Source organism: Stigmatopora nigra, chromosome 7, assembly GCF_051989575.1.
Source record: "Stigmatopora nigra isolate UIUO_SnigA chromosome 7, RoL_Snig_1.1, whole genome shotgun sequence".
NCBI lineage: Eukaryota > Metazoa > Chordata > Actinopteri > Syngnathiformes > Syngnathidae > Stigmatopora > Stigmatopora nigra.
The window spans coordinates 4,808,755-4,833,070 of NC_135514.1; the positions used below are offsets into that span (position 1 = coordinate 4,808,755).

The 24,316-nt window shown below is 37.1% G+C and overlaps 2 protein-coding genes across 2 annotated transcripts; both read left to right on the top strand.

Moving 5' to 3' along the window:
- Window positions 1-8,855: 8,855 nt before the first annotated feature.
- Window positions 8,856-11,627, top strand: LOC144199616 (uncharacterized). Its single transcript, XM_077721374.1, has 6 exons — window positions 8,856-9,011; window positions 9,109-9,180; window positions 9,270-9,388; window positions 9,502-9,550; window positions 10,391-10,485; window positions 10,597-11,627. Exons 1-6 carry the CDS (start codon window positions 8,967-8,969, stop codon window positions 11,255-11,257), a joined length of 1,041 nt encoding a protein of 346 aa, XP_077577500.1. The 5' UTR covers window positions 8,856-8,966; the 3' UTR covers window positions 11,258-11,627.
- A 168-nt stretch (window positions 11,628-11,795) lies between these two features.
- Window positions 11,796-23,483, top strand: fbxl4 (F-box and leucine-rich repeat protein 4). The gene is made up of 9 exons (XM_077721373.1): window positions 11,796-12,178; window positions 13,046-13,667; window positions 15,006-15,333; window positions 16,184-16,428; window positions 16,581-16,794; window positions 18,487-18,558; window positions 19,628-19,752; window positions 19,838-20,025; window positions 20,898-23,483. The coding sequence occupies exons 2-9, from the start codon at window positions 13,171-13,173 to the stop codon at window positions 21,059-21,061; spliced, it is 1,833 nt and encodes a 610-aa protein (XP_077577499.1). The 5' UTR covers window positions 11,796-12,178; window positions 13,046-13,170; the 3' UTR covers window positions 21,062-23,483.
- Window positions 23,484-24,316: the final 833 nt, after the last annotated feature.

Here is a 24,316-nt window from a genome sequence, read left to right on the forward strand (position 1 = left end):
GCAGCTTTTTGCTTAGATTAATGCATCTGCATTCAAAGGGAATACTTTACTCCCTTTACTAGGTATTTAACTAAATTGCCATTTATTTTACTGGGAATGGTGTTTAGGAAACAATTAATAGAGTGTATAGGAGACAAAAATATTACCTAGAACAATGTTCTCGACATTTGGGGTCCAGCATGTTTTTTGACATGGCAACAATTTGATAAAAATCACAGAAAGGGCCCTTTAAATTGTATCTTTGCTGTTTTTTTACTCACTGAAGCAGATATGAGCGATTAGTTGTAGCTGCCAGAAGAAAACAACATGTTTTTTTTCTTGGCATAACACAACAGTGCAGCATGATTATTTGAACAATTCAGCTGGGAGAATAATTTGGTATTAGAAGACAATAAATTACACTTTTGAAACAGATGTTCTTGGAGGAGAAAAAAAGTCCTGGAACAGATTGCTACTTTTACTGTGCTGTAGAGTAACATTTTACTTTGTAACTATGACACAGGTATAGAAAATCCTATGGTGATTATAAGGCAGTAGGCACTGGAAGGACTGATATAATAATGTGAAGTCTGGTCCTCATTTCATCCTTTCATGCACAAATTGTAAAAGATTTTTGGTCTAAGTAGTTTTTATTACATTCACATAGTTGTGTCTGGAAAGGGCATATAGCCTAAAATTCATACCAATTCTATCATGTGGATCGACTCTTTTGGTTTGGCAACCCCTGAGCGGATAAGCCGAAATGTCAGTCACAGAGGACATACACCTTAGGGCCCGTTTTACATCCTATTACTGTTGCCTGCAATAAAACATACATAAATAATTTTGAATAAATTCAATTAAACGTAATTATTTGAATGTTAAAAAAAATGCAAACTCATTTCTAATACTTTTCAACAGGACTATTTGTTTACAGTGTAATTTTACTATTTTGTGGATGTGTGGATGTTTTATTAATTGTTTTTCCTTCAAATTACAATTTCAAGCACCTTTTTATACTAGCACTTCCACCTTTGGTTGTCCCGATGCTGAATTAATGACCTCCGATCAGATTTTTAAATTATGTTTTGTCAATATGATCTAAAATGTGAAAAAAATAACAATCAGTAAAATAAAAATCAGATGGTCCTGCTTTGAGAAAGGCAGTTTACAAATTTTACACAATTCTTCGTTATGACCATCATTTCAATTAGTGTACAGTATTTTCCGGACTATAAGGCGCACTTTTCATAATGTAACTTATGTATGTTTTTTGTTGTTGTTGTTTTTTTTAAGCTATAGTTATCTGAAAAACTGTTGTTAACAGATGGCTATTTAGCCTGTTGTTTTTCTTTTTACAACACTTTAACATGTATTTTCTTGGTCTCTTGACTTATACTCTAGTGCGACTTATATATTATATATTTTTTCCTTCTTCATTGTGTATTCTTTGGCTGGTGCAACTCATACTCAGCAGCAACTGATAGCCCCCCAAAATATGGCATTCATGGTATCATTATTGGGACCATGTAACTGAGTGTGGCAGGCATTTCTGTTGAAACAGTCCACAGGAACAAATGAGCGTTGTTTGTCAACACCGTAAATACTTGCGGTTATGGTCCCGTTTGGCTTCTTTACACAGAACCATTAACTTGTGGCTGAAGCTTGGAGCCAAATATTGGCACTAATCTATTTATCACCATGGGTTTTTGCCTCTGTGCTCTCCCTGCAATAGTCAGTCATGTTTAATTCAATGTGTTTCACTCGGCTAAATCTCATCTAGAGGTCTACAACACATTTGTTTACGGTTACTTGTTTTTGACGGGATCGGAGCTGACGCAGGTTCCGTCTGAACGTAACGCTACTATCAAGGGAGCAACTTGGACTATCTCCAACACGGAGGCCCTGGTAATATATAATCTGTTGATTTACTGTCACCTCAAGGAGCACAGTCAACCCCAAAGAGACACCACCAAAATTCATTAATCTAATTAGATATGTCATATTGCCCAAATGAGACTGCGTTACGGCTTTGCTGCAGGATAAGTGCAAAGTAAGACCGGGACCCACAAGGATAGTATGCAGCCGACGTGTGCTAACGCTCCTGTGCTTCATTACACTCTTAATTACCTATTGTTTCTAACCGATTGGTGGTGAATCTACAGGCAGTTAAATGTAATATAAATTTTCTAATCTACTGGTCCATTACTAGAGTCAAAATATTATTGGTTTTGTGAGTAATCAGACTTTTAAATGGTGCTGATACCACTCCCGGAGGGCAAGGGCTGGGCTTCCACTGTGTAATTGAATTTGGCTTTCTTCTCCTTCTTCATCTTCTTCTTTATTTTCTCAACAGAATGCCGAGAGGAATATTTTTTGGTTGGGGTTGAGCATTCGGGTCGAGTCGTCTTTGGTTCTGGTCGGATCAGGATATTTTTTCTTCCCGGGCATAGGTCAGAACGGCAACCCCCTTTTGAGAAAGTGTGCTGGGTGTGTGCATGTAGTCAACTTGTGTGTGTGTGTGTGCGTGTATGTTTGCAGCGGTTCTGGTATGCTGTCACCAGCAGCCAGATAAGCCAAAGGATTTATCACCCAGCGAATTGCCTTTGAGTGCTGGATAAAACGGTTCCAATACATCCTCATATGAAAATGCTGCGAGGTTAATGAGAGCCAAATTCACAGTGGGCTAAATCTATTAGGTTTTCATGGATGGAATCAATCAACATGCGGCGCACAGGTGGATTTGTCATTTTGAAGCATTGCCTGTTTGAATTCCAAAGCACAATCTTCCACACGGAATGATTCACTTTGATTTTGAATGCCTCTTCATCAAGAAGATGATGGCTATGAACTAATTTCCCCACATCAGTTTACACAAAGTTATTAGCTTTCTTTAGCAGATGACAAATCATGTTGTTTAACAGGTGCTGGATTTTTTTTCTGGTTTAATTCTCCACAAAAAAATATAAGGAAACAATGTTGCTATATATGGCTGATAATTTTACGCAATTTTACTGAAAATCTATTTTACACATTCAATGAAAATGGTTTCATTATCGATTTCGCGGTTAAAAAAAATCCCTGTTCATACACGTTCAAAGTGTCTCCTCCTACATTTTTTCCCATCTAACTAATTTATTTATTTATGTATGTCATGTTTTGTTGGGGCTTGGTGGTTCGTCTGTGTTTTCCCTTGTGTATCATATCCATGTGATTGCACTTACGTCTTACCTGCTGTGCTTTCCCGGTTTTCCTCCCCTCGCGTAACCCAGGTCTGCGCAATTTAAAGGTAAGATCTTAAGCCCGACCCAAGCCCGACCTTAAATGTTAATCATTACTTCGAGTTTGGGTGGGGTTCGGCCGGGCTTCTCTCTCGCTGATTTAAAAAAAAAAAAAAAAATATATATATATATATATATATATATATATATATATATATATATATATATATATATATATATATATATATATATATATATATATATATATATATATATATATATATATATATATATATATATATATATATATATATATATATATATATATATATATATATATATATATATATATATATATATATATATATATATATATATATATATATATATAATAGCACTAAGTACCCTACAGTTAACACAAAGGTGCCCCCAAAATTAACTAATTGCCCAGCATTGACACTAATAGACAGACATCAAATTCCTTTAAACCTGGAAGACTGGTTATGAATGCTCATATTAGACAAAATCTCAGTCCAAATACATTGAATGTCTGGCGCCATCAATGGCAGTCAGTGAGTTAAAAAGAGAACCGAAAATGCCCTAAAATTAATGTAATTCAGTAGAATTTTCTATTCTCTCTGTCACTCTTGGTCTCTTACGATCATAATCTCCTCCTTTTCCTTGAAAGGCTGATTTCATTTACCAACTGACATGAGTTTAGTTTTCCAGTCTTGCCAAACAAAAACCCTTTAGATGCACAAATGTTTCTTTCCAACTTTGTTCACTTCCAGGATTTTGCTGGAACTCACTGGGAACATTCTGTTTAGATGTCACTCACAAGAACTGTATTTTCTTTTTCTTGTATGATCGTAACTGGAGAGTGTGTTTTTTACTTTTCTCCAACTCCAGCACTCTTTTGTGTTTCTCATCTTTCTTCTGTAGTTCTCTATTTGGCAATAGCACACTATATGAGAACTGGCACTTGTATATTTGTGAAGACCGAGATGTTGAGAAGATAAAATCATGCGCAAGAAGAAAAAACGAACATTTTTTATTTGTACTTTTTTCCATTGTAGCGATGAATGGCAACCTGTGCAAAGTGTCCAGAGACGTGCACTCTCAAAAATAACCTCTCTTCCCAGACTAATGAGCAGCATTATTTAAACACAGTTTTTGTTGTTGTTGTCACTAAAATGTGCAAGTTAAACACATTGTTGTCACAGGTTGCTACATTGGATGTATTGCATCCTCGTTCAGATTTCCATTTATAGCAAGTTAAATTCACACCGCAACTTGCCATGTTGTCAGCAGGTGTGGGCTCGATTCCCGCTGGGGGTGGTATGATTGTGAGGGCGTATGGTTGTTTGTCTCTCTATGTTCCCAACAGCTGACTAGTGACCAGTCTAGGGTATAGGCTGCCATTCACCTGAAGTGAGCTGGGTTAGGCTCCAGCAAAAGCAAAAGTCTTATGGACGCTTGTTTAATGCAGCAGACAGAGCCTGCAGAACTGATTGTGAAGGCCTTGAGGCAGATTTCTGACCCTAGCAACAAAATGACTGAAATGTGATTGGTTGAATGCTTCAATATGAAAACACACATCTAAAAGCAGTGCAACCAGGAGGACAAGCAATGAAAGGAAGCTGACTATTCAAATTATTTAATTTTAAGTATTCATGGACAAAATATTATTAACAGCAGTCTATGATTCAGATATTTCTTAGGCCGGCAGAGAAGGCCTTGAAGGCCCTGACGGCACACCACTGCATAAAATGAATGTATAAATAAACAGAAGTGTGTCATGTACATGTGCACAGTGAGATGGGATCTGATAAGAAGCTAGTGTAAGTCGAAAATTCTATTGTCATATGGATATTAAAGAGTTGATTTTCAAACTCATATTTCTCTCCATACAGGAGCAAAAAATCAGTGCTTCTTTGACATTTCTTTTTTAAGTGGATCTTTTAAGTGTCCCTCGAGCATTGAGTGGTAATGTTTGTGCTGTTCAACTGTGTGCTCATAACACAAAGAATCTGCAAAGATCAAACATTAGGCGATACACGCAAAATAGGTCACAGTAAACAAGTGGTATACAGTATTGCCAGATTGGCTTTTAACTTCTCTCTAATGTTGTGTTCATTAAAAAGTGTTAATTTTAGAATGAAATCAATCAAGTGGCAAGCACTTGTCTTACTATTTCACTTGTGCTTATTGTAGTTAAACATTTTCTTGCTGGTGCTTGATCTATGTGGATTTATATTAAGCTGACGCCAGTGAGTAATTTCTAAGCAACTCAAGCATTGCGATGTGATGCATTCGTTCATTCATTCGTTTTCTGAACCGCTTTATCCTCGTTAAGTTGTATCATATCAATTCTAAGATGAGTGGATTCCCGCTAGCCCTTAAGCTTAGGCAAGAACTATTATTATTTTTCCCCCACTCTATAACACGCCGATAGTTATGAAGCATTTGATGCATTTTGGTTGGTCATTTGAAAGAGCATTAGGTGATTAAATTTATTTTTACATTTTTGTTATTTGGATATTACAAATAAAATCTACATGTCTACGTCTACATATATACTATTTCTCATTGGAAAGTGGTCGTGGGTTATCCTATTGTGGGGACATCGGTGTGCATAATTTTGGGAATATTTTGAAGGGAATATAAACTCAAACAACCCTCGAATGTTGACTAAAAGTCAGTGTGGAGGCGGGGCAAAAAGAGCCAACCCGGGAGAAGAAAGGTATCAAAATGTCAAACTAAATTAGAAGCTTAGTGTTAGGTTCGATTTAACTTATTTTTGAGTGTGTCTGCATCGTAATCCAAGTTAATTTAAATTTGTTAAGGTTACGTTACGAGCGTGTTCCGGTGATAAAAGACGACCCCCCTCCCTCCCCTCACTCTGTCCATCTTTCTATCTCACCCCCCATTAAAATCCATATAATTTTAGTACTATTAAACACATTTTAGTAATATTAAACCACTGTTTATGTGTTACGTTCTTAAGAGATGACGAATTAGAACAAATAAAACATGTTTTCCAATCCAATATCCTGTTTTGGTGTATCTTCAGGGAGTTGGAACGAATTAATTGGTTTTTAGTTTATTTCAATGGGAAACGTTCGTTTGATTTATGAGAAAATCGACATACGAGCTCAGACTCGGAACGCATTAAGCTCGTATCTCGAGGTACCACTGTATGTCTACACATCTGACTATGTCTATGTCTGTGTTTATGTGTTTTTGTATGCATGCATGCTTTAGGTTCCAGTAACACTAGAGAAAGGCTTTTACTGTTTGTTGAGTTGTTATGACTTTCCTTCTTTGGGGAGAAGAGATGAATAAAATGATATTTTAACTTGCTTGCTTGATAAATAAAGATGTTGTTGTTTTGGTCTGGGTCATGTAGTACATCTCCATGGCTGCTTGTTTTTAAGAAGAATTTTTGGAGTATACTACAGTACAAAATTTGGCACTAGCCAGTCACGTTCAATTTATGCCGTTTCCTTGGAAACACAGGAAGGAAACTCCTGTGTCTGATTGGCCTGCATAACAATAATACAAATATGCTAATGGGGTAAGTTGAGTAGTATAACAGCATTTCTTAGTGATGGAAGACAACATAAGATAACTCAATATTTTTTTATATTGCAGGAAACCTGACTCCTGGTATTCTCTTATATTAAATGTACTAAAAATAATTGCTAAGTTAATTTTACACCCAGATTGAACAGGAAATTGTGGCAATCTATTAATTCTTTGATTCATTTTCTGAACCCCTTATCCTGAAAAGAGTCGTGGTGGGTGCTGTAGCCTATCCCAGACAACAACACCCGCCCTTATTGATATTTACTCAATATATTTTTAAATGTAAGGAAACAAAATGACACAGCCTGATATGCCTGTATTTTACCATCAGTCGAAGTGAAAGCTGTTCGGGTTCTGCGGGCATCAACTTTGATGACGTTAGATTGGTGTGAAAAAAGGATTTTGGAATAATATAAGCTAGTTGCGTGCCTTGAGATTTTTTCAATGCAAAAAGTGTGCTGCAGCTAAAAAAAGGCTGGGAAACACTGATCTAGAGTAGCCAATGGCCACCAATGAGTAAAATGAGTGAACTGAAATCATAAACAAAAAGTCAAAATGTGTTCATAAAATAGTTACGACAGTCACGGCAAGCATACTAAAGACAGAGAAAACAACTGAATTAATTCAAAAAGTAAAGGCATACATTATACTTAGAGTTTTTCATACCCCTTATCGTCACAGGGGTCACAGGGGTTGCTGGAGCGAAACCTCAATCCCAGAACTGTGAAACCGATGCGCTAACCACTCTTTAACCGGGCCGATTACGTTTCCACAACATTATAGTCGATGCATACTTTTGCTGAACTTTTCCACTCCCATCTATTCTATTAATATGCAACACGCAAGGTGAATTTAGGACATTGGCCTTGTGATGAAGGCCTAATGACACTTGTTTGTTCAAAGTCTCTGACTCTCTGTTTTCTATCAGACTATGTATTTATTCTCTTTATTCAAACGATCCCCAGGGTACTTTGGAAGTCGTGGGGTCATCAGTTCCTCTGTTTGCTTCTGAGTTTGGTAGCATTCTATTTAATTAGGCAGCTAATCAGCCACTAAACACACAAGAAGATGAGACAATCTGTATCTATTTACTTCCCTCACAGACTTTGGCGCACCCCGTATATTTGCGTGTATAGCAGGTTGGGGAGAAAAAATCATTTATCCGGGGGAAGGATGAAGGTCATGGCTCCTCCTTACACCCGATTCTGTGAAACCAATTAATGTGTTGGCTGGTGAAGTTCAGTTGGAGGACATGTGCAGCCAAACAATAGCACATGACAGCCGCTCTTCGCTATCGCTGGCTGTGTTTTCTTGCAGCATTAATTATATTTGTAGATTCTGTCATTAACTATGGAATGGTGAAGTTCATATTTGTTGATATTTCTTATCACAAGTCAGATGCCATGTGCGTGGGAGCAAATGATGAATGTAGTCAGTCATCAAGACGTTCTATTTGATCCTTTATTATGGTAGTCAAGCCTAATTTGCCACTCAAAATTTACATGAAAATAAACTACCAATTGTTATAGATCATATACAATGAGCATATACCATAGCATTTAATTTGTTTCTTCTACAAATGTAAAATAAAAAATAAAAAAATTCATAAAAGAAAGTATTAAAAGTGAATTTGTTGTTACTGGGTAGCACCAATGAAAGTCAATATAATATTACATATTCAAGAATGAAAACTTGGTTTGTGGAAAAACTGCTAGTTTTGCTTTCATTGGCCAACCATCAGGACGGTTTAACCTTCCCGCCTCATCAACATCTTTTAAATTCATCAGAGGCCCCGCCCTGATAAACATGAAAGAGGTGGTTTGCTCGGCAACAATCAAAGAGCGAATTGTGTCTTTTATCTCAGCCATGTGCTGTGAATTTCTTGTTGCCAGGTCTCACCAATTTAAGACAATATAATATTCCATATTCAAGAATGAAAACGTGGTTTGTGCCAAAACTGTTAGTTTTGCTATCATTGGCCAATCATGAGGACGGTTTAACCTGCCCGTCTCATCAAGGTATTTTAAATTTATCAGAATCCCCGCCCTGATAAACATGAAAGAGGTGGTTGGCATGGCAACAATCAAAGAGCTAATTGTGTCTTTTATCTACGGCATGCGGCCATTTTATTCAAGTTAAGCAAAAATACTTATTTTTGCTAGATTGTGTCACAACAAGATGGATTTTGTTGAGGATAGCATTGGCATCTACAAACCCCTGATGGTGCGCATTTTTCAGATTTATAACTTTGAATTAAGTGAAGCAGTATGTGGTACAATATCAATATGAGCAGTACAATATCATTGTTTTTCTTTTGCAGGATTTTTTCCACACTCGTGCATATAAACAATCAGTGAAGGCCTGCTGGAATGCCATCTCATATAACACGCAGGTATGGCAGTTTATATTTAAAGTTTAAAAAAAAGAAAACAATTGAGTAGAAAAGAGATAGTGTTATATTTTTGTGATTATCTTTTATAGATTGGACTGCTGGCAGAATTTTTAAAACTTCAACAGAAGACTCTAATTCCAGTTGAAGTAACAGTTGAAGCAATGTCTGATTTGCTGGTGGAGGAGACAAATAGTTCACTTCGAATTAAGTAAGAGGAAACTCAGAGCTTCATAGTATTCAAACAATAAGCATACAGATACCATGATGATTTTGAGGAATTGTGAAGGTACCTGATGATTATATTTTGTCCTGTATTTGCAGGCTTTGGGAATTTGACGTGGAGGACTGCTTTAAGGCTGAGTCCAAACTGGTAAGCAAAGCATAATTAATTACACATATTTCCTCCCCCGCATCTAAGCCATAGTAAATGCATTCATTCATTGATTCATTCATTCATCTTCAATACCACCCATCTTTAAAAGGGTTGCGGGGGTTGCTGGAGCCAAACCCAGCTGTCTTCAGGCAAAAGGCAGACTACACAGTAGACTGGTCGTCAGTTAGTTGTAGGGCACACAAAAATACAGACAACCACTCACACTGCCACCGAGTGGAAATCGAACCAAGACTGCCCACACAAAAGTCAGGCAGTTCGGCGGCTGAGTGGTTAGCGCATCAGCCTCACGGTGGGAGACCTGGGTTCAAATCTAGCACCCCCCGCGACCCTAGAGAGGATTAAGCGGTTCACAAAATGAGATGAAATGAGAAACTAGATTTAATTTAATTGAATTAAGTACCTTGAATACCACCTCAACAACATTTCCCTGAATATTTAGTCTGCAATATTTTTAAGGGTTAGGGCAGGGGTGGCCAAGTCCGGCCCTAGAGATCCCCTAACCAGTCTGTTTCCATATCTCCCTCTTCTACCATACAAACAGACTGGATAGGGGCGCTTGAGGACTGGACTTGGACGCCTCTGGGTTAGGGTTTCAGTCAAATGATTTTCACTTAAATCCATGCGGCTGGCAATGAGTGACAAAGTTTCCTGCCATTGACGACTATGGACGTCCAATCCAAATTTATTGGGGGTTAGCAGTGATTGAACAATAGATGCAGATAAAGGCATCCAATGTCTTTTATATAGGACTTCTGTTTATCTTAACTCGTATACATCCTAAAAAAAATTCACACCTGCTCATCTTGTTCTTGTCAGGTTTTTGAGGTGAACACAAGCATGAAAATGAGAGACATTGAGTTTGAAGCCAAAAGGCTCCTTGCATCTCCTGAGATGATCCCTATAGAGCTAAAGTAAGTCTCCAAAACGTATTTATTATCAGCACAATCAAATTATATGTCTACAGGATGCAGTATTCAGTCGACATGTGTATTAATATGTGGTTTTATCCTTCCAAACTCCAGACATACTAGGATTCTTCGCAAAGCGAAGCAGTTGGCTGAGACCTTGAAGCAGCAGCAGGCCACATCTGCTACTCTACTCAGCCCACGTGACTTGGTGATAAAGGTTCTTCCAAAGGTCCTTCAGATCTTTTGGATACCTCCACCGAGCCCCGCTTTTGCGATGCCATCCCGGTATCTGAGCAAGATGGCTGTCGGTGTGACGCAGGCTGTTCTGGACTCCGTCTGCCAGACACTGTCTTCCATCCAAATCCAGTTCTCCAACGCCATTAGAGACAATTTGGTCCTCGCTATCCATGAAAAAGTGAGAAAGACTTTTTCTGTGGATGTTCTGGTGGAGAGCATTCACAGCTTTCAACCAGAGTTCTTAAAGACCATAAGGAATGTCGCTGTCGACGAAATCGGTGCACTCTCGGCTCTCTTTGTATTCCTCCCACCTTCACCATCTCCTGACCTGACCTCAGCCTCAGAGACAGCTTCCCTGCCAGATGACGGGGACTCGATCGACAAGCCAATCAACAAAGATGACGCCACTGACAGTGAAGAAGCTACGGATTTATCGTCAGCTCTATTGGTTTCTTCTAGCAGAGATAGCGTCGATTTAAAGACAAACAAGCGTTGCATCTTCAGGATCATCTCAAAGTGGATGAAAATATTTTCATGAAAGTGAAGATTCACATCACGAACTACAGATAATACAATGTAGTTTGTATAGTTTGACTTTTACACTGTAATGTGCCAAAGTCTGATATTGCCACCTGAAAATGTTTGGATGCATCTTGGCTTGGGAGAAAAGTACAAATTTCATTTTCTGTAGCGAGTAGTATGAAAGACATCTTGAACTGTTGTACTATTTGAAATAGGAGATGATTTAAGAATCCTTCTTCCAGGTCTCCAACAAAATGTCACTTGCATGGTTTATTTGGCACTGATATGACACCTTTCCTTTCTTCATCCTTACCTCACAAAATGTATTGTACATTAGGTGTAATTATTATGTATTTTTGCTGTTTCAACAAGATGTATATATAAACTTTTTTACTTTTTTTACATTTATAAATCTTGATTGTTATTTGTCTTTCAACTGAGAATATTATTAATTTGGTTTCACGTGAAAGTGAAGGATATACTGTTCGTACGAGTATGTATAGTATACATTCAAATATGTCCAGTGTATACATTGTATGAACCGAAAGAACTACTACTCCCAGAATGCTTCACTTTTAAGGAGCGGATGTTGTTCTTTATATTTAACCAAAGTCTCGCTACCATGTAGCCTCTTGCTGTGTAAGTCATATTCAAATAGGTTTTAAATTCCAGAAATATTTTTAATTCGCTATACATTATTCCCCACAACAATATAAATCTTAACTTCCCATTATTGTGGTATTGTACTACACAGCATTGTACCTTGTTCCTTTGCGTTTGTCTTTTATATACAGTGTAGCTTTTTCTCTCTTCCCTTAAGTTCCAAATATGTAATTTATCGATGTCCTAGTATCATTTTCCAGTGTACGGTTTAGTTTGTAGTTCTAAGGAGGACTCCTGTGTCTGCAGTGTCCCTCGATATGGAAGGCATCACAAGGTAACGTTCGAAAAGCGACTCTGATTGTTAATGTGTTTTGATGATGTAAACAGTCCCCTTTACTCATGCAAACAACTCCTTAGCACAATGCTTTTCCCCATGCGTGTGCCGTTCTGTGTTCTTGTTGAATGACAGCCCGTGTTTTGTAAGGTGAACTAACGAGACAAGCTAGCTAACACTGGCTAACTACAATCAGCTGTTTTAACACAACTTGGGCTTACAAACGCGGCCTTATATGCTTGTTGCTCCAAAGATAGACTGCATATTAACCCGAGACACTGTAATAACTTGCTCGTGATAACTATTACACATTGTCGCTCAGTACATAATGCATACATATCGATGAAGCTGCCATGGATAACAGCGCTTTGGTCTGAACCGCTTTATTCTTACTAGGATCGCGGGGGGTGCTGGAGCCCATCCCAGCTGACTCCCAACCAAAGGTGGGGAACACCCATAATTGGTGGCCAGCCGATTGCAGGGCATAAGGAGACGGACAACCATGCACACTCACACCCATACTTAGAGGCAATTTAGTGTCCAATCCGCCTCCCATCCATGATTTTGGAATGTGGGAGGAATCCAGAGTACCCAAAGAAAATCCAAGAGAACATGCAAACTCCACACAGCTGGACTGACCTGGATTTGAACCCAGTACCCCCACTATGAGGCGGTGGTGCTAACCACTCACCCAATAGGCTAGCTATACAACTTACAAGGAAGACATGCAATATAGGAACACAAGCCAAAAGTCTTTCATGCATTACTGCATTATCAGTAGATATTTGCATTATATTTAACCAAGCATTACTGCTACTGTTGGACTTGACACTTCCTCACTCATGAATGTTTGTCTCTAACTTACAGGTCATGCATGCAGCCAGGCTTCTAACCTGCACCTTAGCCCCAAAGCCACTGTGCTTGTAGGTGGAGGTGCTTCCTTCATCTATCCTCCATTCTTCCCCACTGCCTCCAACAGCCGATACTTCCCTATGTTAACTTTGTTGAGCATGTTTTACTATATCTGTCTGCGGCGACGCTCCAGGAGTGGGACTCGGGGTGAGGCACTGACCAGTCGGCGAGCGGTAGAGTCAGGCCAACGGGCAATATTGCCTGTCAGTGTGGAGGTGGAGCAGTACACCAAGGAGGTTTTGGACTTCAGCTCTCATTATGGCAGTGAGAATAGTATGTCCTACACCATGTGGAATCTGGCCGGTGTGCCTAATGTTTACCCCAGCTCCGGGGATTTTACACAGACTGCTGTATTCAGAACTTATGGAACATGGTGGGAACACTGTGCTAGCGCTCCTCCACGTTTCCGGCGCACCCCTAAAGGTTTTTACAGCCAGGATTACATTGAGTTGGGCTTTGAAGAGCCTGTTTACCCTACAGCCGTGGAGGTGCTTGAGACATATTACCCAGGGGCAATTATCCAGATTCTGGCCTGCTCACATAACCCCTTTTCCCAAAATCCAACCTCGGATGTCAGGTGAGGCACCTATTGGGTTTTGAAGAATATTTGCAAACACAATCATTGTCAATTTGTAATTTTACCATCATTTGTTATCCTTGATAAATGTATTATGGCCAAATATGCTAGGCTAACTTTTTTTTAATGAGAGTTACTATATCTTATCTACATGCACTTCTTAGGCCTCAGCACCCTTGTGAGGATAAGTGGTTCAGACAGGCAGATTTTAGAAAGTAATGTAAACATGTACTTTGTTAAATTGAATTAGTTTTAGCGCTGTATTATATGCCCTTCATTTAAAATCTTTGCACTTGGATAATCCTTTTTTCACCTCCACTGGATTTCTCCCAATTCAATAAAATGAAAATGAAAATTTAATACTTTTTTTTTACTAAATTCTTGTCTTTTACCCCTAACTATATAACCCGTTTATAATGAGCTCTTGATCTTTCCATCTCACATGTTTGTAAATGGGATGCACACACATCTGCCTATTGAATACCTGGGCAACCAAGTGTTTCCATTATTTCTTGTCTCTTAAAAAGTGGAAGCAACACAATGGCATGAAAATGTTTGAAAACTTCCATTTTGATTGATGAATTATTGGTGTTTGGATCAGCTATCACATGTTTAATATATTAAAATGAAATCCCTGATCTAAACACCCAATAATATATTATAAACGTAAATAATGGCAATTGTCAGGCCTGCCCAAACTTTTCCAGACTACTCTATATAAAAATTGTTATCATTTCTACTCTGTTAACATCAGAAGTAAATACTCCCAAATTAAAGAAACCCAAACACCTCATATTTGATATGGGTTTTAAAGCCCTCCAAATGTGCTATTTTTGCCTGCTGAAAAAGCTGACATATACAATCAGATACATGCATTGTACAAATAACCTGAAATGGAAACATACATTTGATCATTGTGTCCAAATATGATACAAATTATAATGAATATTTTAGATTTTTTTTTCTGTTGGCTTGTCCTGAGAACCATTGGTAATTTAAAAAAAAACATTATCCCTTAATTATTCACTGGATTGTGATTCATATAGTTAAAGTATATAACGATTGATTGATTTCAAGTCCATTCTTCTGGTAGAGCTAAAATAAGAGGTATTTTTTCCAGATTTCCAGTATCAATAGCCATTATAATAATACATATGGGGTAGCAGAATTTTAGGAGCATCATGATACAACTTTGAATTTAAAAATTCTAATTGTATATCTTAATTTTTCAAAAAGAAAAATAAATATCCTCACAATCTACATACAGACAAGCCGTATAGTTATTAAAATAAATAAAGGTGTATTACATATTGATCCCATCCAATTTTTCTAATGCAGGTGGGAGGTGTTGTGGTCAGGGGAGCCCACTAAGGTGCTGGCACCCCAGGCTCGCCAGTTTTCACCCAACATCAAGCACATTAATTTTCCTACCAACTTGCTACGGCTGGAGGTCAATAGTTCTCTTCTGGATTATTATACTGAGCTGGACGCTGTCATCCTTCGTGGTGTAAAAGAGAGGCCCATGCTTGCACTCTACAAAATGCCTGTCATCGATATCATCGACCTCAGTGACAGCGAGGAGGACCTTTCTGATTTGGAAGGTCCATTCAAGCAGAGTGCAGATAGCAGGACAGGAAATGGCTACTTTGACAAACTACCCTATGAGGTAAATAAGGATGAGTTCTGATATTTTTGCTTGATTTTATTATTTTTCAATGCCAACGATTTAAGTCCAGGCAACAATTTGGCCTAATAACACTAAACCCAAGCAAAGTATATAAAAAGCACCTCTCACAAGGAATTACTCCAACAAATACAGGGTGACACAAAAACATGAGAACTTTTTAACAGATCTAATAAAGGATGATAGATGATGGGAGAAACCGATTTCATTCATATTCGTCTATATATATATATATATATATATATATATATATATATATATATATATATATATATATATATATATATATATATATATATATATATATATATATATATATATATATATATATATATATATATATATATATATATATATATATATATATATATATATATATATATATATATATATATATATATATATATATATCTAATAAAGGATGATAGATGATGGGAGAAACCGATTTCATTCATATTCGTCTATATATATATATATATATATATATATATATATATATATATATATATATATATATATATATATATATATATATATATATATATATATATATATATATATATATATATATATATATATATATATATATATATATATATATATATATATATATATATATATATATATATATATATATTTACACATATATATATATTTTTTTTTTTTTCAATTAAACTAATGGATGTATTGTGCAAATCAGAACTGGTACTTTCTGGTGAGGCATTTTCTCCTTTGCCCTTATCCCAAAGTTGCCATTGTGCTAAACTTTAGTTGATATTCATTTATCTGCATTTTGTTGCCTTCTCTTGGAAATTTCTTTTATACCTCCCAGCTCATTCAGCTGATACTGAGCCACCTGACCTTGCCAGACCTGTGCCGTCTGGCCCAGAGCTGTAAGATGCTGCACCAGCACTGTTGTGACCCGTTGCAGTACACCCAGCTGAGTTTGCAACCTTACTGGGCCAGGCTGAGTGACACCTCCTTGGGACACCTGCAGAGCCGCTGCACACGCCTCCAGAGGCTCAACCTTTCTTGGACTGGCAACCGTGGAGCTCTTACCCTGAATAGCTTCAGCAGGTCAGACTTTCTGTACAAAGGATAGAAGTGGCCTTGACGAACTTGAAAGTTTTAAACGAAACCTTACAAGTTAAAATATCCTAGTACAGTAGTTGGCAATATGGAAGCTATGCAGGTTTGTTAAAATGACTTTATTTCTCCTTTGTCATCAGTTTTATGAAGGTATGTGGCCCCAGTCTGTTGAGTCTGGAGCTTTCTTGCTGCCACTTTCTGAATGAGGCCTGCTTGGAGGTTCTTGCACAGACTTGTCCAGAGCTGCAGGAGCTAAACCTAGCTTCGTGCGACCGTCTTCACCCACAGGCCTTCACGCACATTTCCAAACTCACGCGTCTACGCAAACTTGTGCTCTATCGTACCAAGGTTGAGGTAGGACTGCCCATCACAAGCAAAATCACATTTTTATGTATTGTTTTTGGGGGATGCGCCGATTAATCGGCCGCCAGTTATTGTCAGCTCATGGGAAAAGTGATCAGTGCTCATTAAACCATGACCTTCCATGCCAAGCCAAAACATTAATCACTCAGACTGCAAAACTGTAGGCAGGGACACTATGCCTGCTCTTCTTCCTGTTTATCCCCCTTTCGAGGCACCTGGTATTTTCAGTTCTGGGCTCTTGGTACTCTCACTCAGTATATACCCATTAAGCAGGACAGTTAAATTTTACTCGTATCTCAAATAATAATAATCGGACATAGGCTTTGTTATCATCATTGACTCGACAAAAACCTAATTGTCATCATACCAAAGCTGCGTATGACGAAATTGCTCGTATGTCGGGGCACTCGTATGTCGAGGTACCACTGTAGACATAAACTGCTCCACCTAAAAGTAATACAGTTATATTTTTGTAAGTTGTAAGCTTAGACTGGAAGTGCTGAATTCTATCGCAAAATCAAAGACCCACCTATTCATAATGGCAAATTTTGTACGCTTCCCCCAGAAGTCACATTTAATTTGGATTTAACGCAGATACCTACCTTACCATAGAAAAGATACATAATTCATGCATTGCTTTTATGATAGGTCTTACATCCCAAATATGGGAAGAATAGAGTTATCCAATCCAATATAAGGCTTACTTTTTGCGGCTCCAGACTTTTTATTTGTTTATTTCATCCAATATGTCAATTTCAACATTTTGGGTTGCCAATCCCTAGCCTATACGAAATTCAGGTTTTTCAACATGTTTATACCGACTCGCATTACTATCAAGCCCTGATTATGAAAGGGTTATTGGCTGCACTATGTAAACCTGGCAAATGTCTCATTTCTATTCGAGTGTTAAGAACATCGGAAAAAAGAAGGAATTTTGTTGTTTGTAATTAGTTGGCTATATATAATATCAGTTTAAAAATGTTTCTCTAAATGTTAATTGGGTAGCACGTCTCAGAGTAAGTGTAATTCAATTTAAACAAGCAGTCAATTAACTCACCACAAGCAGACTCAATTACACACTACAGTGCTCATGTTTAAGGTGTTCAGAACGGTAAAACTATTGACACTAGTGTCAGATTTTGACAGTTTTAGTTCTTTGTCATGTTTTAATATAAAAACAATGATACAAGTTCAGTTTGTTACGGATCCACACTGGCAGTTTTCCGCTGTTTCTGTAGCGAGACAGAATGAGCAGTATTTCTTGTCAGGCTGTCATGATCTTGTCACTCAGTACATAAATGTCTTGCGCGCTGAGGAAAAGATGCCAGAGGCAGAGGGGAGGATGTCTCCGTGTGCTGACACTATTTTTCAACTGCTAAATGTGCAACCATAAAAACTAGAATTTTTAACTGGTGCACAACTGGCTGTCTTATTTTATTGTCCATGTGCACTTTCACTAGAGGTAATCTGCAGGTATTTTTTTAAATCTAGCGCTATTAAATTAATGTGCATGTAATTTGGGGAGGTAGAATTTAAAACAATTTGGGAATTTCAATTTATAGGTTATTATATTGTCTAATGTGATATCTGGGAGTGTTCTCCAAATAGAACTGCGTTCTGGATGGGCACAGTTTATATAAAACTCTTTCATTCTTCTTGTCTTTCTCCTTGTTATCTCTGCAGCAAACAGCTATTCTTAGCATCCTGACTTTCTGCATCGAGTTGAAACACTTGAACCTTGGGAGCTGTATCAGGGTGAGAATCAACACAACTTAAATACAAATATGATAAGCCCTTCTAATGAAATATATTTTACCACAAAGCACCAGCTCCATATCATGATATGTTCAGAATTCAGATGTAAAGGAACAATCATTTTAATGCTCATTTTATACCACTGCTTCTCAAATAGTGGGGCGTGTCCTCCTAGGGCTGGTGAGGGGTAACTGTACACAGCAATTCTTGGTAGAATCTGACTTAGATAAACAGTTATTTACCAGAATAAAATGTAATTGCGCATTGAGTCAGTGAATGCCAGTGCCGTGCTTACTGTCGGAGTTTGTACAGGGAGTGCAACATTGAAGAACAAATAGTACAGATCAGAATTATCAGGCGAGTTAGCATTACACATTCACTGATTTTCGGCTTTTCCTTCAGGGGTCGCCACAACAAAACACCTTGGAAAAGTATTTGACAGGGATGGAAAGAAAGGAGAGCAACACAGATAGTGAGTCAAAACATTAGTCACCTGAAAGCCAAGAGAAGGGAATATGAGGAAGTGTATGTAGCACTTGGCTTTACTATTATTCTTATGAGAGATGATGAATGACTGGAATCCTTGCTATGCCAATAAGGCCTAGTATTGGACAGTAGAAAGCCCAAAAAATTCGGACGTCATTTAAATACACATTACACATTAATCATGCTAATAAGATACTTGAACATTTTCTGCGAAAACATGCTAAATATTTGCAACAACAAATAATACATCGTCATTATTGAACTGATGCACATTCTTTTTTTTTTACTAACAAAAATCTTAAATGGTAAATAAGTTCATTTATTATTAAATGTTGTTCAATTTCAACTCTTTTTTTTCTTCAATTTTAACAATAATTTTATATTATTTATATTAATAATGTTGAATAATATAAAAACTCAGATCATTTATAATTAATTATTAAAAGAGTTTGTTCTGGATCATGTCAACACAACTTATTTATGTTTGACCACTGTATGCCACACACAAAACAGAATATTTTATTTTAATTATTCCATTGCGTATGCTGGCGAATGTACCCTGACTCCGGTTGTTTTTTGACAGATCGAAGACTATGACGTTGTTGCCAGTATGCTGGCTGCTCGGTGCCACTCACTTTGTTCACTGGACTTGTGGCGCTGCAGAAACCTGACAGACCGTGGCCTGAATGAGCTTGTGTCTGGCTGCAGGTAAATCAAATCCAGCTATGTGGATGACAGTCTGCTTGGTGGAATGAAGAGTTGGGCAACTTTTGTTTGCTCTGTGATGGCTCAGAATGCTTGAGGAGCTAGACCTGGGCTGGTGTCCCACACTGCAGAGCAGCACTGGATGTTTCCAGCACCTCGCCCGCAGCTTACCACGCATACGGAAGCTCTTCCTCACAGCCAACCGCACCGTTCGTGACTCTGACATTGAGGAATTGGCCTCTAGTTGCCCCTTACTACAACATCTAGACATATTGGGTAAATTACTTCTTTATGCATCACATTCAAAACGTATAGTTAGCGTTGGCACAGATAAAATAATTTCTTATATTATTGAGCTAAGTTAGATTAGAGGTTACTTTTTTTGTTTTTGAAAGTATTTAGTACACAGTATTCTTATTTATTTGTGTATTTATTATCATATTAGGACTTATTCCTCTTTCCTCAAACATTTGTCCAGAAATTAATAAATTAATTGTCTTATGTACAGCATTGTGTTGCACTCTTTCTTAAAATTTACTCATAAATTAAGTCAAATTTAATTAAATTCCATTTGGCACATGTGGACAACTCAACGTATGAGCGTACATATTTGTCTTGACATTTCTCAAATTAGAACCATTCTAAAACATACTTGTTAGGTCTGAAAATACAACTTCAGGACCAGGCTAAGAAAGAGTGAGATCAATTTAAAAAGAAAATAGGTTTATTACCAGACTGCAAAGTGGACAGTGAGTGTCCCTCCAGTGGGGTCCTGTTCAACACGATGTTCCTGCAACTCTAGTCGAATGACCAGTGAGTGAGTCTTAAATACAAGCAAAACTGACAGTTGTCACTAGGACTTTGGACAGATACATTTCAGTCATTTGCAGGGCAAAAAGTAATTGATCAGTGTCGGACAGTTGAGTATTTGTGCTGACATGTCAACCTAATCACAAGACTAAGATTGATTATTCAGTCAGACAGTTGGGTGTTTATGCTGACATGTCAGCCATAAGGATGACTGTGATGCTGTTATACTCACAAAACTAATACAATATGAAAAAGCAATTGCAAAGAGACTTTGTCTTATCTTACAATACTGTATCCTTTAACTTTATTGACATTCATCTCTTGTTTTGACATGTCAGGTACACGGCTTGTGAGTGGCGTCTCATTGAAGAAACTCCTCCAATCGTGTCCTAAGCTACGCCTTCTAGATGTTTCCTTCTGTGCCCAGATAGACACGAGGATAGCTCAGGAGCTCTCTAGCCTCTTCCCCAGTGTAGCCATCAAACGGAGTTTCACACACTGACCATAACAAGGTCTCTTTCCTTCACTGCTGCAATGAAGCTGGAGGAGGCAAAAAGATGGACAGCTGAAGATGGAGATACACTTTAGTATCACAAGATTGTCTGCTAGCACTCAGTAAATAAGCAGTCAAACTGAGGATGAAGGTCTTAAAATTGGAGTGGATTAGAATCAAAGAAACCACTTTAAACTCCGCAAGAGGCCTGTAAAACGTGAGACTTGTTTTTTTTACATTGCTTCTCTTGAATTTGAAACAATAGTTTGAAAAAGGCCAAAAATTCAGGGCTATAAATAACTTTTTAATTTATAAACGGACACCATAGAAAATACATGTGAAAATCAATCACTGGTACAAATTGTTGAGATAACTGTTAGGACTCCCTAATGAATCCCATCATGTATGATGAATAATTTGATCTGCCATATATTTGGTTAACCATATATTTTATGAGCAAGCATCAAAGATTTTCAGCCACAATCTAATTTATCAGAAATTATACATAATGCTATTGTGGTGAATGTGTGTCTGTATGTGAAAGACCTTGATTATGTGTTCAAAAGATTTCCAAATTTTACTTTTACCTATAGTCTATCCTGCTTGTTTGAAATAGGAGCAGTGCAAGTTAATATGTCGATGTGTACGCCCTCTATGCAGAAAACGTGCCAATTTGCTCAGATTCTTTAGACTCTGATTCAGCTATTTTAAAATCTTAATAATCTGAATCCATTCTTTTGTTAATTCACTCAGAGTTTTCAGTTCATTGAGTGGGTTCCTCCAAATTTTCCCTATCCGTATGTGCTTGAATGGTTACTATTTATCTATGAGGGGTTGCCAAATCCAATCCCAGAAGACACCTATCCAGTCTATTTTCCCTATACCCCTTCTCCAAAACTCTGGAACCAAATAATCAAGATTGTTATGAGGCTTCTAGAGAGATTGTTGAGGAGTCATTGGATTCAGGTGAGTCTGTGAAGAGAGACATGAAAATCACTAGATAGTTGTCCTTCTGCCTATAGTGAGCTCGGATAGAACGATCACTAGCAATTATTACATCTTGTAATAAATTCAAATGTTAAAACATATTTCTTTCAAAATCAAGAAATTGGAGGGATTTACTTAAATTAAATGTTTATTTTCCACTCAAAGACTATTTCCAGTCATACTGATTTAAAAAAAAATATAGAAATTATGTCACACTGTATTGTACTTAATATTAGACCACTATCAAGCTCCTTTAAACAATTTAGCCCAACATTGCTACCGATTTTTGTCTTGAGTAAACAGCCTTTGTCAGTCACTCGTTTGTTCGTTTTAGGAGCATTGTGGCAACCAAAGAAACACTTAAGAGATGACCTTTCATCTTAAAATGACTTTGTGTAAATACTGTTTTGACCACTTTATTATTTATGAAGCTCAGGGGTTCATCACTTTTTTTTATTTTAATTTTTTTGTACTGGCTTTGCTCCAAACTAGCAAGGCAGACATCACACCACACTTTCCTAATCAAATATACCTTGATAAATGAATTTTGATTACTACTGTAACATATCACCTTAACTTTTTAAATTGATAAAATGGTGTCATCAAATCCCTGTATATCCAATGCAAAAATATGTAATATTTATTGTGTGATGTATCAATATTTAAGCCAATAGAATTCAAACTTTTGAGGAACGTGATTCTACCTCCAACCAAGATGGAATTTGAATCCCAGGTAGAAATATGTAATAATATATGATAAAATCCACCACAGGATTTAAATTAAAGTTGAAACTATGCCCTTCTGGATATAAACTTTTCCCAACAAAGTGATTTGTGCATAAAAGTGTAAAAGCATGTATATTTGTGCCTTATATTCTCGATCAAATACTTTGTGGCAATGTGTTTTAGTTTATTCTGTTTGCTGGGTTGAACAGTGCCGTAGAAAATAATTTGCTTCTTTGTAGATTCCTCTTTTTATGTTTCTTTTCATCTCTTCAATGTTTAAGATCATAAAATGAACATAGTTATGAGACAGAACTAAACAAAGTGAACATAAAATGCAAAGAAATACTTTTGGCAGAATATTATGCAAACAGAAAAAATGGGAATTTAAGAAGGGGGAATGCTTTTTCATGGCACTGTACCTTCAACAATAGTTACTTGTACAAGGTACACAACTTCTTTACATATCACAGGCTCTATATCTATTCTTATGCAAAATAATGTATTTTTGAAATGTCTATGTAGGGAAGTGTTTTGTTTTAGCTACACTATTTGTATCACTATCTGCTAAAATAATAATTTTATGGAATATGTACAAGGCTTTTTTTTGTTAATAAATGTGACACACATTCAAGAAAACACAAATACAATGTTAATGAATTAGTTCTTCAAAATCTCATAGATTTTTTTGTTCAAGTTTCGGGCTACCTTACCAATGGCTTTAAACTCAGGTGTGAATAATAATCACTAGAAACTGAAATTCTTGCCCATTCATTGGATCCTGCAGAGATCCCCACTGAACCTTTGGAGTGAGTTTGCTGAACTGAAACCGAAGGAGCTTAATAATATTGCACCTGTCACTTTACAGTTTTTTATTTGTTAAAAAAATGGTTAAAATATCCAATTAATTTCATCCCACTTCACGATTGTGTCCCACTTGTTGATTTTTGACAAAAAAATAATAATAATTTCATCTGTTTTGAAGCCTGAAATGTGGCGAAAAGTTGAAAAGTTCAAGGGGGCCGTATACTACTTCCGCAAGGTACTGCAATCCAGAAAATACAATAATACTTTTATTTGGGACTCATCCACTTTCTGCCCGACCAGGATAGAGTAATTTATCATTTGAAAATTGCAGTTAAAATTGCTCATGCATTTTTCACTCACATCGCCCCTCAAGGTTAAGTCCTAAATCCGATAGGCCTATACTTACAATTTAACCACTGAGCAAATGAAATACTTACTACTAGTATTTCAACCATAACATCCTCCCTTAGCCTTGATGTATGATAGTTGTTCTGACAGAATCTGCTTCTGTGCTCATAAAACTGGATGCTTGCCTTAAATCAAACATTAAATGAAATCCTGGAGGGTGACCTACTTCTAATTAAGATCCAAATATGAATGTAGAATCGTAGGACTGACTCTATGAGCCTTTTTAACTGGACGAACAACTGTAAAATGATTAATTTCCCATTCTCTGGCATTACGAGGGGATGGACACTAGTGTGTGAATTCACACCAGGCGTCCAGCCATTAGGCAGCATGACTAAC